This window comes from Erithacus rubecula, assembly GCF_903797595.1.
Source record: "Erithacus rubecula genome assembly, chromosome: 9".
NCBI classification, from domain to species: domain Eukaryota; kingdom Metazoa; phylum Chordata; class Aves; order Passeriformes; family Muscicapidae; genus Erithacus; species Erithacus rubecula.
The window spans coordinates 27,811,538-27,829,245 of NC_136660.1; the positions used below are offsets into that span (position 1 = coordinate 27,811,538).

General features: G+C 35.5%; 1 protein-coding gene across 4 annotated transcripts in view; it reads left to right on the plus strand.

The window, feature by feature from the left end:
• ATRNL1 (attractin like 1) overlaps window positions 1-17,708 on the plus strand; it is a 431,800-nt gene that overhangs the window by 31,764 nt on the left and 382,328 nt on the right. For all 4 annotated transcript variants that reach the window (XM_079312937.1, XM_079312939.1, XM_079312938.1 and 1 more), the window contains exons 2-5: window positions 7,530-7,613; window positions 9,540-9,653; window positions 10,121-10,249; window positions 13,287-13,495. In XM_079312937.1, the coding sequence (XP_079169063.1) occupies window positions 7,530-7,613; window positions 9,540-9,653; window positions 10,121-10,249; window positions 13,287-13,495 (536 nt within the window). The remainder of the gene's footprint in view (window positions 1-7,529; window positions 7,614-9,539; window positions 9,654-10,120; window positions 10,250-13,286; window positions 13,496-17,708) is intronic.

The window sequence follows — 17,708 nt, forward strand, 5'->3', positions numbered from 1 at the left end:
AAGTATAACTTGTTTTTTGTTTTCAACAAGAGGAATAACTTAAGGATAATGTGTTACTTTGAGTGATCTTACTCTGAGTGATCTTAAAGTAACACAATCCATGAAAGTGCAGAACTTTTCTAAATGAAATAATAACAGTGGTAGGAAAAAGTAAGTAATAGGACCACTTCAGTCTGCTGAAATGTGTTCTTTTTCCTTTTCTTTTCTTTTTTTTTCTTTAATTAATTGCTTCATTATCTTGGCAACATTTCGCCGTAAAAATAACTCTTGGCTAAAGCAAACATTGTAAAATGTTAGAGCAATGGGGTGTCTCCTTGCTTCCTGGCAGGTTCTTTTCTAATTCCTATTTTCTTCTAATAGTGGCTATCTACATACATGAGATAACTTTAAGATTACTGTAAAAATTCTCCTGAATCAAGACTGAATTGTCAGAACTTCGAATATTTCAAACCTTGCTCATTTTTTGAGAAAATGAGTGGCCATGACAAGAAACTGAGTGCAAGAAGTTCAGTCAGTGGATTGGGTAGATGGTCTGCCTCTTACTTAAAACAGGAATTATTTTTATGCAGCTTTTGACCTTTGGGGTTTTATATCCAGAGTAGCATTTACAGTCATACTCAGATTAGATGGTGATATGGAGTATTATATCATGTTTTGTGTTTGTATCAAATGCCAACTTGATTTTCTATCAATTCTTTATTTTAAGCATGGTGCCAGTCCTATTTATAGGCAGAAATTTGGATGCCACCTATGAACTAGCCTGAGCATTTCTAGTAGAATATATGCTTGTCTCATATGATTTTGTCCAACCATGATATTAAAATGGGAAATATGAAATGTCTGTAATATTCTAGATAAGAGAGATGAAGCTACATTTCTTTCACTTCATTTCTTTTCGCTAAGTTTTTTCCAGGTCAGTGGAGGATATTGTGCTATTTACAGTATCTTTTAAAAGGCACTGATCTCTAAGTTGAGATGGAGGACCACTGCCACCTGGAAAATATTGGCAAGATTTGAACTGTTAATTGGTGTAGTGGTTCTGTAGCAAACTTGGAGTTTCCTGTTGAACTATGTAGATTGACTCAACTCTGCTCAATTTTAGAGGAAGTTTTCATAAATATTATGTGTAAATCCATCTGTGTAAAACTAAGTAGCATAGAATGTTTGGGGGTGATACAGTTCTTAGTAGTGATGTATTTCTTTACTTAGATTCAAGGCAATCAGCATTTGGATTGGTTTTTTAAGATAGTTATGTCTTATATTCACATTTTATGCAGGTAATCTGAAGAAAAATCTGAATACAAAAGTCAGGATGGCCTTTTTCAAGATCCATTCTATGCAGCTATTCTTTCAGTAGTAATTTTTTCTCCCTTTCTGTATCAAGCTTTTAAATAATACTCCAATCATTTGTGCAGTGTGAGAAATTACTGTGCCTGTTATTCACCTTATCTCTTGCACTCCATCTATAATTCTGTGAATCATTTTGTCAAAAAAAACTTGAAATGGATCATTCTGATGTGCTATTACTGGAAACTAAAGGGGAAAATTTCTTTACATAAAGGGAAAGTAGTAGGCTCTTTGTGCCTCATTACTTTTCTTTGGACTTAATATTTAGAACCATGAGGAGGAAGAAAACTTTGTTTTAGTGCCTGTAATTCACAGTGCTGGTGTCTGGCAACTGCTCTGTGTGCTGTGGCAACACAAAAATGGTGCCATGTCATGATTGCTTGAGTGACTTGCATTACAGTATACAAAATTAATGTGACTGTCATGATGGAGACCATGGGTGCAGGGGCGTTTTAATTTTTGCTTGTACTGCCTTTATGCTACTGTTATGTTAGTGCTTTGTTAGGTGAATGAATAATAGATATGAATATTCAGAAACTGTTGACGTGGTTGAGTAATAGAAAAAAGGGCTATTATTTGAAGACCTGTATCACAAATATACATAAATAGAATTTTTTTATTTTCTTGTAGAACTCATTGCTGTTTAAGTAGAGTTCCTCACTATGCAGTGTGACCAGAAATTACTATCTTTTAAGTCAATGCTTATATCAGAGAAAGGAAAAAAAAGATTTTCCTGCTGAGCAAGTGATTATAAATGAAATTTTCCATGCAGCAGTTTCCAGCTGATGTGAGCTGCATTGATCCCATATAATACTGCCTGATACTGGCAGAATTGGATTTGAATTTCTGCACTTGAGCAGGTGTGATTAACCTCAGTAAGATGAACTAGAGTAATACCATTCAGTCCCTCGTGGGGAGGAAGTTGGCAATCTTGGGGAGTTACTGGTTGTACACAAATCAGCATAAAAGCAGTTCTACTACTGTTTGCATTCAGGAGAACTGGCCACATTATGTGTATTAAATAATTCTCTGGTTGATATGCTGGTCAGACTATAGCTGGAGAAGGAAGTGCAGATGACTTGGAAAAGTTCTAGAAGAAGGAAGTCTAGAAAATGACTCTGAGGTTTGCTAGATTAAATTCTTTAAATTTAATTTCTTAAATTTCTTTATTCAGAAAAAAAAAGGATGAGGTAGATGATTGTAAAAGTTGAGCAGAAATAGGAAGAATGTTACCTGATTTCCAGGTCTGTGTCCAGGAAATATATATAAGTAAGAAAAAAGGTGACTTAGGCATTTAGAAATATTTTTAATATTAAAAGTCACTACTAAAATAGATTGCCAAAGAAGATTGTAGACTTCTATAATTGGAATTATTAAGATCAGATTAGAGAAATAACTGAAAAAAAGATTTCAGTGTAGTTGGGATAGGTGTAATGGCATGTTGTAATTGAAATGGCAATTTAAGAGTTTTTTGGTAAAAAAAAAGTCAAGTACAACTTTGTGAAGAGATAGAAGAAAATTCTTGAGTAGTTAATGCAGTGTTTTCACATTTTATTCTAAAATAGAATAAATATTGCATTTATTATTGTAATGCTACTTTTACCTTCTACATATGATTTGTTTATCAAGTCTCTGTAAAACATTTCAAGTCACTTTGTAGATTCCCTCAGAGTCACACATTCAGATATTCTGTTCTAAACAACCTGTCCTGGTCTGTGTTCTGTGAGTTTATGTAATGTTGTGCAGCCTAAGCAAGGGAACAGATCTCATTTATGTAAGAGAAAATACATTGCAGAAGTAAGATGCCCTGTAAGTTTGGACTTTGAGAACAGCATCCTATGCAGAATTCTTTCAGTTGTTTTGGGGACTATTGCAGAAATGTGACACAGAACAACAACCTTTTACCTGCCAGAGTAAATGTTAAATCAATGTTTTGCACCAATCAGAGTTTACATCCCAGGTAATTTAGTTATATCCCAGGTAATTTAGTGTTTTTTTTGTTTTTTTGTTTGTTTGTTTGTTTGTTTTTTTAACACAAGTGTTAAGTTTCTTGAAATACAGGATATATCCTCATGGGGGAAAATTGTTTATGCCTTCTGATCTTGATTTTACATTTCTGGGAGTTTTGGATTGTTTTGGAGCATGGTTTTGCTTCAAATAATTTAGAAAGATGAACTCAGGATGAACTGAATTAATCACTGGGGTTTGTACTTTGCAGCAGAAACTGCTGCTTTGCCAATGAATGAACTGAAACCTGTTTAAGAGCAGGCCTGTGATTACTTGGTGTGTGAATGTCCTTTGTGTTTCTAAGTATAACTTCTATTACTTCAAAGCAGTATGTAGCAAGTAGGGGAGTGATTGGCATATGCAAATATTTCCTTAATGTATTAAATATTCCTCTTGATAAGTCATTGAAGAAAAATCAGAGCTACAGTCTGTTCAGTGTATCTTGTTTTCATATGTGAAAAAAGTAACCAACAACAAGTTATACAATAAATGTAAAGCCGCAGGAAAATCAAATGCAAATTCTTTGAATTTTTGTCAGGTGCTAGTCAATGCTTTATGCCTGGAAAAGAAAAATCTGCCTCTGTGTGTTTTTCAGAACATGTTGTTTTTCAGATATTCCTTTGAAAAAAATACTGGAAAACCTTCTTAATCTGTCACTCAATATTGTGGTATGAGAAATGGCCTCTTGATCACTTCTGCATTTCTTTCTCACTGAATCAGGCTTGTGCTGTCAGGTGGTCTGAATTTTTTTCCTCTTCTTTATTAATATATTCAACTGATCTCAGATCTGTGCAGTCTCTTTCCCTGCTGTAAATGTTAGGCACAAGATCTCAACTAGAAGGGTTGTCAGTACTTCTATTTATGAAGAACTTGATCTTGTGACTTTGAAGCACAGTTATTGATTTTTATTTCTTTTTAATAAAACATATTTTCATAAAAGATGAAAAGGAGATGGAGCAAAATTTTTCAGCAATGGAGTGAATAGCTCTTGACTGACACACCAGTACTGATATTGAGATGGATCTGTGAAGCAAAATGTGCTCTATATTGTGTATTCAGATACATCTGAAGTAGGAATTGCAAAGTAATCCAACATTTCTTAAAATTATCAGTAGAAGTGTGACATTAAGTAATATAGACATAAATTAATTTATTTATAACTCTTTATTTAATAGTGAATATTTGTAATATTAGCTTATGCTTTGCTTCCTCTAAAACACCAATATTGTAAATCAGACCTCTGTCCATCTGCCAGCAGTTTTGTGGAGCTTCGTGTTCTGCTGATGACAGGAAATAGCCAATGACTTTTCTGGTTTAAATTAGTGCCACTCTCTGAAAGATTTGGTGAGATTATTTTTTGCAGGAAGATACAGGAGATGACAAGACTGCGTTTTTCACAGATCTATAAATATTACAGCAGGAAGGGCCTTTTTAATAACCTGCTCTGACGTCTTATGTATTGCAGGACATAGATTTCATCTGACTACTCCTTCACTTTGGACCAATAATTTCTGACTGAACTAGAATGTACTTTTTTCTTGAAATGCACCAGTCTTGGTTTAAAGTCTCTGCAGTGGTAAATATTGCCTCTGTATATTCTAACTCAGCTATATTTGCCATTCTTTTATAGCAGTGGTAATATTCCAGGCTTTATTGCATGTTTTGATTAGCCTGTGTTGGCTTTAGCCCTTGCATTTCTGTTGGATCTGTCTGCTGAGTGAAACTGTAGTGTCACACATTTTTCATGGAATATATTGCTGACTGATCACCTTGGTGAGTGACTGATCTGTCACTGGTGCTTCTGAATGCCTTTATGTATGCAACATCCTGACATCTTTCTATCATTTGGTAGATCTGTTTTGCAGTATACTGAGATGGGAAATGTTCTCTTGGCATACACCCTCTAATTCTTTATAGGCTTTGATTATAACCCTGCCAACTAGGAAAAAGGTTGTTAAAAATATTATGAAAGCTGATGTGCAATTTCAGATGACAGCATCAGCTATTCCCTTGTGTGTTCTGTTATAAAGGTTGGAGGTTGGGTGTGATAAACCTGTGGTGCCTGGGCAGGCCACAGAAATTGTTCTGGCTTCCCCTCATCACTGAGACTTTCTCAGTGGTGAGCAAGGAGGGGGGTGCAATGCTGTGACTCTGTGACTAATGAGTGCATAGCCAGGGTGACTCATCTGGATTGTGGTTATTTGACAGAATCACTGTTAGTCACAGAGCAAAACTGCTGATGAAATATATGAAAGAGAATATTGCCCTAGATTGGACAAGGGATTACCTGAAAGTGGTACTGCTTATCTTTGTGAGTTATGGGATTTTGTATTTGATAAGACTTGGAAAGAAAAATAATGCAGAAAAGTTCTTTGTATGACTCAAGAAACTTAAAGCAATTTCCATCTGTCTTGCTATGTATTTATTTTAAATAGAACAAGCCCTTATCTTACCATTTTCTACAAACATTATTGGCAAAGCAATGTTGTGCTCCTCTTACTTATTTACTTTTTTTTCCAACAAAGTGAAATGCCTGTTTCAAAGGCTATCTACTCTTCCAAAAGAAACTACTTATCAAAAAATTATCATCCTAGGAAACAAGGGAAATTGTTTGTACTTTCCTAGTACCAAAGAACTGATCTAATAAAAACAACTCTTGTAAGTCACCTCTATTGCACTATACAGCTACTAAGAAGGCAATGGTCGTGACTGCAGATGAGGTAATATTTCTTCCAGGAAAATATATGTTCTGTGGGTTGCTAAATAAGACTTCTGTATATAAATCATATGACAGCACTGAAAATCTTTTGATTGGAATATTATGTATTACTGCCATTTATTTAAGAAAACAACATATGAAATGGATGAACAAAGCTTTTTTTATTTAGTGATACCTATTCTTAACGATTCTCTTTCAACAATATAGTGGAAGAAATGAGCATTTCTGAGGATGTATTTATATTTGTTATTTGTTATTAAAGAGTGGGATGGTCTGTTTCCCCAGTGGAGTAAGGCCATTGGAGATGTGTGTTAATGCCTGAACATAATAACAAAGGATGCAGAAAATAAAATGGATTAGTGAAGATGCAATGTGCTGAAGATACCAGGCTCTTTCAGAAAGCTTTTATGTTAATAGATTATTGAATTTCATCTGCTGTTTTATCACTGCATGGATTAATACGAAGTAATATATATGAATGGATGAAAAGATTCTCTTTCTACATAAAAGGAATTTCTGTATGTGATGAATATTGAGCTATTATCACTCAAAAGAAAGTTACAGCAGATATTTCTGTTTCAAATGTCAGAATAGTAGTTGTTGAAAAGCAAATAAAATCTTACATGGGAATAGAGAATAAAATGGAAATAATATTGCTACTGTGCAGATTCATGGTTCACTTGCATCTTGAATACAATAGGCTGATCTCTGTTGCATCTCAGCAGGCTCTAGGAGAATACAAAAGATTTATTAAAAGCACTGAGCAAGGATTCCTCAGGTTGGAAAAGGGCAGAAGAGGGAAAGTAGGGAAATAAAACACAGATCATTACATTTTGAGTGGTATAAAGCATGAACCCAAAGGCACAGCTGTGGACTGAAAGTATCCCTGAGCTGCAAGTCATTCATTGAAGGTGGTGTAATGCTGTGTGGAGAATCTGCAGGGATTTACTCCTTCCTGGTATTCACTGGAGATCACTGTGCAGAGACAGGGTACTGACTAGGAATAACAGAGCAGCAGGCTGACAGATGTGCTTACTCAAATTTATATCTTAATTTGCCTTGATCTAGGAGAGTTTTCGTATGGCTGGTGTTGTCTAATTTCAGAAGTAAGTTGTAGGGCAATGGCAAAGCAAATAAGCAAAGCAAACCAAAATGCTCTTAAACAAATCCCCCTTACACTGGCTTGGATCCATTTTGTGTGAAGGATAATTTAAATTATTTGCTACTGAACTAGAAAAAATACAAGTGAATGCCTGGGGGAAGAAAGCAAATGATATAGAACAATCAGAATTCAAGTTTTTATGAGCACAAGTAGTGTGATGAGAAATATGAAGAGGGACTTGACTGTTTTCTCTACCCCCCAATTTTCTTTCCATCCGGAAAGACTCTGTTGGTATGTTGATGATTCATCTTCTGTTGTCTCTGGTTTATTACAGCCCTGTTTTTTCTCTTGTAGGTTAACAGAACCTTCTGGATATTTAACAGATGGACCTATAAATTATAAATATAAAACTAAATGCACATGGTTAATTGAAGGATAGTAAGTATCTATTTTCATAGCTTAAATTTTCTGAACAGTTTGGTACTATGTGTTCTAGAGATCTAAAGAACTCACATAGAGACTGCATGAGGATACAATATGAACAGTTTGGTGTTTTGTTGGTTTGTGTTGGTTTTGTTTGAATATTGCATAGAATTTTAAAAAATGGCATTAGTATTGTCAGGATTGCTTAGAGTTGGCCAAATTCCATTCCCATTTAAATTGCTGGCAGAAATTAGGCTGACATTGGTATTTGGCCAGTGCTGCAGGTCCTCGAAACCCAGTGATAAATTTGCATAAAGTTGCATATTTTAGTATATTTACATAAGTTCCAAAAGTAGTTACAGATTCCCTTTATTTGACTTATTTAACTCATATCAGTGATAAATCATAAATGGCCTCAAGTACAGAATGTTTATTCAGTTACATGTTTCTCAAAAGTCAGTGCTTCTATAAAGTATTTTCATTTGCATTCTACATTTCCTCGTGTATTTAGTTTTAAAATAGTTTTATGCCTACAGTTTAGATACCTCATGCATGTTGCTAATTTTTCAGTTTATGCTGCACAGAATCACAGAGACATGCCTGAAGAAATAATGAGACACATAAATTAGTATGGCTAAGTGTTAATGGCACAAATTGGTTACATTTCAGAAGGACACCCCAGGATATGGGTCAGGATTTTGCTGACTTCAGTTCTACTAACATTCTAGAAGAAAATTAACTCCTCCTCTATTTCCATCTTGTCATGGAACATCAGACACCTTGAATATCTGCTCCACTGCTGCAGTTCAGAAATGATGTGTCCCATCTAACTTTGGTCTGCTTATATGCAGACAGTAATTTAAACAAAACAGCAGTGAAGTTACAGATGTTTGCAAAATCATTTGACTTGAATCTTTATTATCTAGAAGACCAGGCCATATGTGTCTGACCTATCTATACTTCTCTTTTGACTCAGGCAGGGTTAGCTCAGGAATGTTTGCACTGCACTGAAGTGGAAACACATCTCAGCACCGTGGGCAGACTCTGCTTTGAGGCAGTTCCCCACTCCATTCCTCCTGTTCTCAGGAGATGGCAGAGTGGGTAGCTGGAGAAATCAATGTGCTGCACAGTCTGGGGAGGAGTAAAGCAACCAGCAGCACTGTGCCAAGTGTCAGCACACAAGGAAGTCACATATGTGTATAATACTCCGTCTTAAAAAATGAACAAAGCACTCTCTCCAAAGGATCTGTTATAAAACCCCACATGTTTCCCAAACTGAGAAATTATACTCAAGCCTGTCAATAGTGAGGAGAACTACAAGAAAATAATCATTATGATTTGTGGGAAAAAAAAAGTATATATGTATGTATGTATGATAATTCTGTGAAATGTGAAAATTCCACTTACAGATCCATTTGGACCTCAGCCAAAATCTGGTGACATTTCCTACATGTTGGCAAAGGGGAGGAGACAGGCACTTGCACTAATATTGGTTGCAATTTTAGTTGAGTGTTTTAAGATTTATTTCAATAATTAGTATAATACTGGAAAGAGGATGTGTAGGTGATTTTATCTTGAAAGGTTCTTTTAAGATCACAGTCCTGACATTGTAAAGTAAATTTATTAAAAAGAATTAAAATGAGGTATTTTGATTGCTCTATATTTCTGGTTCTGAACACTGATAAAATCTGGTGAATTTAAGCCTCTTATTAACTATAGGAATTATTAGCTGAGGTCTGAATATGTTATTTTAAAAATTTCTAAGATAAAGGGAAATATTTGCTTGTGCTGCTTTTGTTATTTAGCACTTCGAAATATTTAATTACGACTCAAAATTTTTAACAGAGTTATGTTGGAATGATCAGTTCTGCTGTGAGTTCTTGATCTTATGATCTCAGTAATTCTGTAAGTAATATGTTACATCAATGTCTTCTTTTTCAGCCCAAATGCAATACTAAGATTAAGGTTTAATCACTTTGCCACAGAATGTAGTTGGGACCACATGTATGTATATGATGGAGATTCAATATATGCACCTTTAATAGCTGTATTTAGGTGAGTGTATTTACTAATCTTTCTGTCCACGTAGTCATGTATGGACACTTTCAGTTATTGGGGAAAAAAGTAACATTAGAGGCTTTAATATGTGAACTAGCTTGCTTTCTTAAGCTTGCTTTCTTGCAACATGTATGTAAAGTTGTATTAGAATGCATTCCAAAATGTTAGTTTTGGTTAGATAATCATAGCAGAAATCCATTGTTTGGATACATACTGCTGACATTGCATGGAGTCTTAATGCTTATACACAGGCACTTTCCTGGAAACCCCTGACTTACCTTGCAGATTCATGGACAAGTTTTATACACCTTGTATACCTTTTTTAAAAAAAGTTTTAAAATTATATTTATGAGTCTTTTTGCTTATATAGTTAACCAGCAGAATTCTGAAATCCTGCTTTACTTTTTTTTTTTCTAAATATGCCAAAGATTGCTTAAAAACATTTTTCTCCTTCTCTTTTCCAGTGGTCTAATAGTCCCTGAAGTGCGTGGAAATGAAACTGTTCCAGAAGTGGTTACTACATCTGGCTATGCATTGCTGCACTTTTTTAGTGATGCTGCTTATAACCTAACAGGATTTAATATTTTTTATTCGTAAGTATTTTCATACTAAGTAATTACCTTTGTTTTTTTCGATAGTGTAAGAGTCATACTCAGTGTGTCTAAAACCAGGGGCTGGGGCTAGGCTTGTAATGAATTATTTAAGGTATGAGTTAGGGGCAAAAAACTCCTAGAGACAGAGTATGGTTTTTTTAAGTGAAGTCACATGGCCATTTCCAGAGTATGTTTTTCCTGTGCCATATGGAACTAAAATGTATCCCCTCCAGTGTTTATCCAACACATATAGTTGTCATATGGACTAGAAGGGAGATTATATCTGCTGTCATATAAATTCCCTTCTCCTCAACTGGGATCATCTGTTGCTTGATTTTTCTTGCTGAATATACTATGGCTTTAGAAACCTTCTAAGCAGTTCCACTTGGATTTTTCTGCCAGCCACAAAGATTTTACTCCATTTCACTTCCTCTTCTTGGGTAATTCCCCTCCTATTTTCCATCTCATTCTACACTCTCCTTCATAGATCTTATCTGCACTGCATGTCCTTTAGTTTTTCTGATGGCAACGTCTAATCTGATGTGACCATGATTGCTTTTGTCCAACCTCCTTTTCTCTGTCAGCAGCTCCAAAGATGCATCCAGCAGACCTGAGTCTTTTCCTTTTTATATGCACCAGTTGTTTGCAACTTCTGTCTCATTTGGGATGTGCATATGACACAATGCAACATCTCTTCATATTGCATGCCTTAGTTCAAGAGGGAATTGCTTGGTCCTGTTTGACCTGTTTCTTTATGTGATGGCTTTTCCATGATTTAAAAATGCCTGTTCCTTTCTCTCAATCCCTTCAGATTCTGAAATGCCAGTTATTGGGATGTGGTGGCCAGCACTGCATGTCTTATGTTAAAGTACATGTAATATTTTTGTCATATTCTTTATTAGTTTAAAATTCCTATTTGTGTTTCTGACCATAGCTTTGTTTTGGCACAGTACTTGGTACATTATCTGTGGGAAATTATTGCTGTAATTTGCAGCAGATTGCCCACCTTTGACAAGAAAATAAATAGCTAGTCTAAGCTTGGGAAACCTCACTATATATATTGTATTGGAAATGGCAGCCTAAAAGACTGGGTATTTTAAATTTTTATCAGTTGACATCAGTGATATCAGTTGACATCACCTGGCAGACTTTCTATTGTAATTAGCTACATTTTTCAGTTATCCCTGATGCTTTTATTACACTTATTTTATTTGTCTTGGGAGCAAATGGCAATAAGACTTGGCATTCTTAAGAAATGAGTGTATATTTCATTACTTGGTAATGTGGTGCATGCTGCATATCTTGACCTAATTTTTTTTGGTAGATTTAAAATAAATGAAAAAACTTGCCAGTTTTTAATTCCTTTGCATATAGAACTCATGAAATTCTATGAACTCTGTTCTTCTGTGTCTTTTATTGCAATGGATACTTTTAAAACAATTTTAAGGAACCAATAGTAACACTACAATTACCTTTTATTGCTGCATTAACTTTGCCTCTGTCACTGGTCTATTGCACTCTGTTTCTCTTACCCTCTTCCTTTTTGCTTCATCTTGATGGACCACTTGTATTCCTTTATTTTGGGGAAGACAGAAACACAAAATCTTTGACCCAAAATAAAGTGCCATTTCAGTAGCAAACAACTGTAATTACTCCAGAACAGTGAATTTTTTCTTCCTTGGAGTCAGGCAACTTTCTTCCAAATCTGCTGATCCAGTTTTTCTCATTTTGTTTGAATCCTTAATGAACCAGTTGGAGTGGGAAATGGTCTACTTTCCAACTAATATCTCCTGATGGAAAAACTCAACTGCAGAACGCTCCCTGTGAGATTGGGGAAAGGTTCCTCATAGCTGTAGCATTCAGCTGTTAATGCCATCAATGGTTTTAATGCCATGTGTGTTACCAGGTAAAACCCTTAGAAAATTTGGAATGATGGTCAGATGTGGAATTTTCTACTTTAGCAATGTAATAGAATCAGTCCTTTGAGAAGTGAGTCCCTAGAAGACAAAAACTATCCTATCACAACTATATCTTGTCAAAGGCCAGCCTTGAACAATTCTTTGCTAACTTTTAATAGCTCTTTCTTCATTCAGTAGGGAAGACTGTGAACAGTATCCATCTCTCAGTCTGCAAGGAGTGGTCTGTATTATCATCAGAGTTTTGTAGTAACACTTAATTCTGTTTGCTGTGAGTCATCTAAAAAAGTTCCAAATCCTATTTGGACTTCATCAGGCATATGCTGCCTGAGTTCATGGAAACTGAGTTTCATATCCTCCGTCTTCCCTCATTTCAAGGAGTTGCCTGCATTTCTGGAACCACTTTGCTTGATTTTGCACTCCAGTTGCCTGTGATCTCAGTGTTTGGTAGGGTGTATCACAGAAATGCTAACTCCCAGAACAGTCACAGACTTCTTTCAGCCTAGGCTCTCCTGTTTTTTGTATCTTGGAACTGCAGAGTTAAGGTGGCTCTTTTATCAAGGATTCAAGCATAGAGTGCTGCTTATAAGTAGTTTCAGGATATTAGCCATCTTGTATTTTTCCTTACTTGTTTTTCTCTCTTTTATTCTCCCTAGATGTTAGATGTACTGTTCATAGTAGGCACCAAAGCTACTCAGGAAAACCATTTAACTGTATGCCTGTGTTGGAGAGTTTAAGCTCAATTACTTCCACAGTGGTTGTTTCTAGAGATAACAAGCATTTGAAGGGACTGAGTACTTATACTGGAATATAGGAGAAAAATAGGTAGTGATCTGTCCAGGCAGGGCCTGTCCTGCTTAATGTCTGTATTTGTTGCAGTGCAAGGTATTTGTGATCCTGAGTACATCACAGACTTTGTAAGTAAGATTGGATCAACACCATTTGAGCTCATTTTTCCTGTAAAATCACCATTAAACTTGTGTTTCATCAGTACATAGAAATTTTTCATGGTAAAACATAATATATCTAACAAATACTGCTGGAGTACTGCCAGATGAAGCCACTATCATCAGCTCATGGGTCATGATATCCCTTATCTTACTTTTTTTTTTTTTTTTCAGAATTAACTCTTGCCCTAATAACTGCTCAGAACATGGCAAGTGCACAACCAGCCTGTCTGTCCCGAGCCGGGTGTACTGTGAGTGTGACAAGTACTGGAAAGGAGAGGCCTGTGACATTCCCTACTGCAAAGCCAACTGTGGCAGTCCTGACCATGGCTACTGTGACCTGACTGGGGAGAAGCTCTGTGTCTGCAATGACAGCTGGCAGGGTAAGGTTTGCTTAGCTTTGTGTCTAGGTAATTTGATTTTTTCCCTGCCCTCCCTTTAATCATCATCATTGCATTGTATTTTTAGTGCTTCCTGGAGAACAGTATCCACTGTCTGCTTTTTGTGGGGTATTATTTATAACAGCTTCTCAGTGAAAAAAATATAACAAAGGTGAACTGCTTTGTTATAATGGTACAAGAGTGTGTGGGCTAATGGATGTACTGTAAGCATGTGGTGCAGTTTTATTCCCAGTACCATAAATCATTGTTTCTCATTACAGATAAATTATTTAAGATCCTAAATGTTTAATTCCCTTACTATAATTATGCTAGATGCTTGTGGATTTTTCTTTTTATCATTTACCACTTCTGTTGCAAGTCTCAATTGGCTTAGCTTGCTATGCTTAGAAATTGCCATTCTCTTAACAGAAATATTAAAATCCCTCCAGATTACTTAGCTGATGTGCCCACTTCCCATGACTTCCTTCCTCTGTTCTGTTTTATTGCTGTTTCTTTTGGCATGTCAAAGGAAATGACTTTTTAACTCCTATTAGCTGTCACACCTATTACTCTGCAGTCATAATGAGATCTAATACATTTCACTTCTTAATAATTAATGAGTTGTTCATTCAAAGGTAGTCAGTGCACCCACAGAAGAGAGAAGTGGTTTAGCAATATGGTCATTGAATGGAAATAGTGTAGACTTTTTACTGAGTCCTTTAAAACCTTCCAGGACTGTAGTGCACAAAAAGATCCTGAAGGCTTAATCTCTGTCCAGAAGCTGTGAATAGAATTTGCAGCAACACTATTGCCCTTTTAGCTGTGCATGGATTCCTTGCAATGTCAAATTGCTGACTACAAGATGGGGCAATGTCACAAATCTTTGGAAATACCTTTTAGGCTATACCTTCAGATACAGTGCTGTGAACTTAATTAGAAATTTTAAGCACAAAATAAAATTAAAAATCTAACTACTGCTGCTAGCACCTTCCTTTCTCATAACATTTCTGTACATACTACCTTTTTTACTCTTTCCTACAGATCATATAATTTGTTTCATTGTTCCTTGGATTTTCACTGAATCTACATAGATTTCAATTCCTTTTTTTTCTAAGTTCTGTCACAGATGAGCTGGCTTGGATATATAATTGTTTTCCTTTACTAAATACCAAACTTTCCTTAAGCTCTCACTTAAGAGAGTTTTATTTCTTGATTTATTTATATCTGTATTCTCTGTAGTTTCCGTACTGATAATATCTTCTGTGCAGATTATTTGCAACGATGGAATCATAAATTTTTATCTTGCTGTCTGACAAGTTTTTGTTGTGCTTGGTAATTCAAACCAAGTGGCTGCAGGATCTTGATTTATATGCTTTATGATAGGATTTCATGTTTCATTTTTTGTTACTGTTTTCTTTTTATCTTCTTTTGAGTAACTTCAGTGCCTGTATTAAAAAAAAAAAACAACATTGAAGTGCATTGATTTTGATGTTTACTAATGAGAACTCCTGATTCTGATTATAAATCCCAGAATTTCCTGTTTTACTGCATGGAGTTTTTCTTTTACAATGGTGACATCTTGTGGTTATTGCTGAAGGAGCAGCTCTGAAGAACATTACACATTTAAAACAAGTATTCTAAGAAAAAAGGATACTTTAGAGTATTCTTTGGGATGGAATAACTTCTCTGAGTAAAAAGTAGAGTCCTCTGATTATTAGATATGTCTCGTGGAATTTAATTTAATTAAATTTAATTTAATTTAATTTTAATTTAGATACTTGCAGCTGGCTGCTGGCTGTACAAATATAGAATAAAGCTTTGATAAAAACTTTTAGACTTTAAAACAAATAATTGACATAATTTGTATTTTTAAGAAATGTTGCATTTAACAAAACATGCACTAATTAAATACATTTTTTAAAAATCAAAGTATTTTTAATAATGCTAGTACTCTTAAATATTTCTGAGGTGGCGTAAGAACAAAATCTAGTATTTACAGAAAATCTGGTTAATTTAAAATATTCACCCAACATAAGGGAGGCTGAACTTTTCTCTAAGGGGCATTTTCTTCATGAGTTCTGTACCATATTATACTGTCCCATTCCTGGCTAATCTATATTGATATTATGTAACAGAATCTGTCAATGCCTGCTGATAAAAGGCTGTGGATGTAATTCAGGGAGGAAAAGAGTATTCATTAAAAGTACTGACTTGCTCTCTCTTTCTTTGCTAGGCACATGTGAAAGAGAAAGAGGGATGTGGCTGAGACCAAAGTGGTGCCTCTTGCACAATTTGACCTATTTAAGAATTTTACAGAAAGATGCTTTTGCTGGATAGTTTTTTTTCACAGCCAGAAAATTCTCTTTGATACCAGGAATACCATGTCTTGGATTGTTCCAGGCTATAAAGGAGCTGAGATTTCCAAACAGTTAAAAACTTTTGTGTCAGGTGAAAAAAATTCAGGATGACTGGAAAGATAGCAAACAGTTCTGGTTTTTTAGGAGGGGGACTATATTTGAAAATGCTGAAAATATTGCTGACTCTTGGGTGTAGACAGGGGGAAAAAAAAGAGTTGAAGGCTCTCTTGAACTTAAGAGAATCTTTATTGATATTTTGATCATTGAACATCAGCACTGCAAGCAAGAGGGGAATCTGTTAGAGATTAATTACACAGTATGTTTAAATTAATTTTTAAGAGGATCTGATCCTTCATGTTTATTTTGTTTTGAATTGCATTGTGAGGTGGTTTGGAAACAGAGGAAGTGCATTCCTTTTATAAGGAACTCCACCAAAAATGGGCTCTACCAAAAAGGGTTGCATGTAATGCATACCAGCCCCAAACAGGCATTCAGCCCTAATCCAAAGTTAAAACACCAATAAAATTTCTGGAACATGTGTAGTTATTTGGTTCTCCCTACAGAGCTGCTCCTAGCAGATAGAGATGTAGCAGAAGACCAGATTCTGAAATAAAACTAATTAACTTGAAATAAGTCCATTAGCAATTCAGGCAGCTTGAGTTTTATAACATCTCTCTAGGGAAAAATGAGCCTTTCTGTAAGGAGAAGAGTAAACAATGAAAGTATAAAAGGGGCTATGACTATTACAGTGTAAAATCAGTGTTTTTCTTGCTTGGTACTATGGCATTTATTTTAACAGCATCTTGAGTGTGGCCAGGCCAGAGCAACTCTGTCAATGTCTAACTCAGGTTATTCTGAAAGGACTCACTGGATGTGGGTTTGTTCCCATTTTTCAGTGGAAGGCTTTGATGTCAAGCTCTCATTTGGCCTACCTTATTCCCCAATGTTGAGATTTAGCAAAGCTGTGGTTCTGTGGTGATGGTTTATTGAAACTGGTGGGAAAGGTTTGAGAAGAGGGCTCAGGCAGCAGCAGGTGAGATGCAGCACTGGGAAGAGCTTCTGCCAAATTCCTGGAGGTCTGAAATCTGAGATTTTGTCCCATGGTGCCTGGGTGTTCTTGACTAGAAAGCACACAACTCTCTGTCTTTAGAAATGGGGACATTTGCTTTGGGCAGACCTGTTTTTGGAAGGAAAAAGAAAATAGAAGCAGGTTTCTTCTAACTGTTCTGTCCTGTGATAATGCCCTCTTTGTCTCAGTTTTCATTTTCAGGTCATCTCCTGGCCCAGTATCAATTCAGAAATGAGAAACTGCAGTTTTACAGTCTGGGAAATGTCCTCTTAAACATGTGTGCATTTATACTGTATATGCATATAAAGACACATATCCAAGGAATCTTTGTCTCCCAATTATAAGTTAGATTCCTATTTCTGTGTTCCATTTTTATAGTTTTTTTTCCCTGTTGATCACAGAAATGAGAGTTGTCTAAGAAAAGTTTCTGTCTATAGAACTGGTAGGAAGGAATTATCTTGTCTTGTAATGAATGGTTATTCCACATGTACTGGAAATGTTCTTCAGATTTATCTTCATCTGGAATTTAACAATTTAACAAGCATCCTTGGACTGTGCAATTTGTAAACAAAATATAGCTATCATAATTAGAAATTTAGTGTCTGAAAATTGTGTGAGAAAAATCAAGTGTCATTGCAAGAGAAAGAAAATCACAGGTAAATGAAGAGCCAGCTCCAGTTTTAAATACCTTTATGGTGTCATTTGATAATTAGTGAAAGCAAGTTTAGTAGAATTTATTTGATTTGTTTCACTAAATGACTGCATTAAAAGGGTTGATAATGCTCTCTGT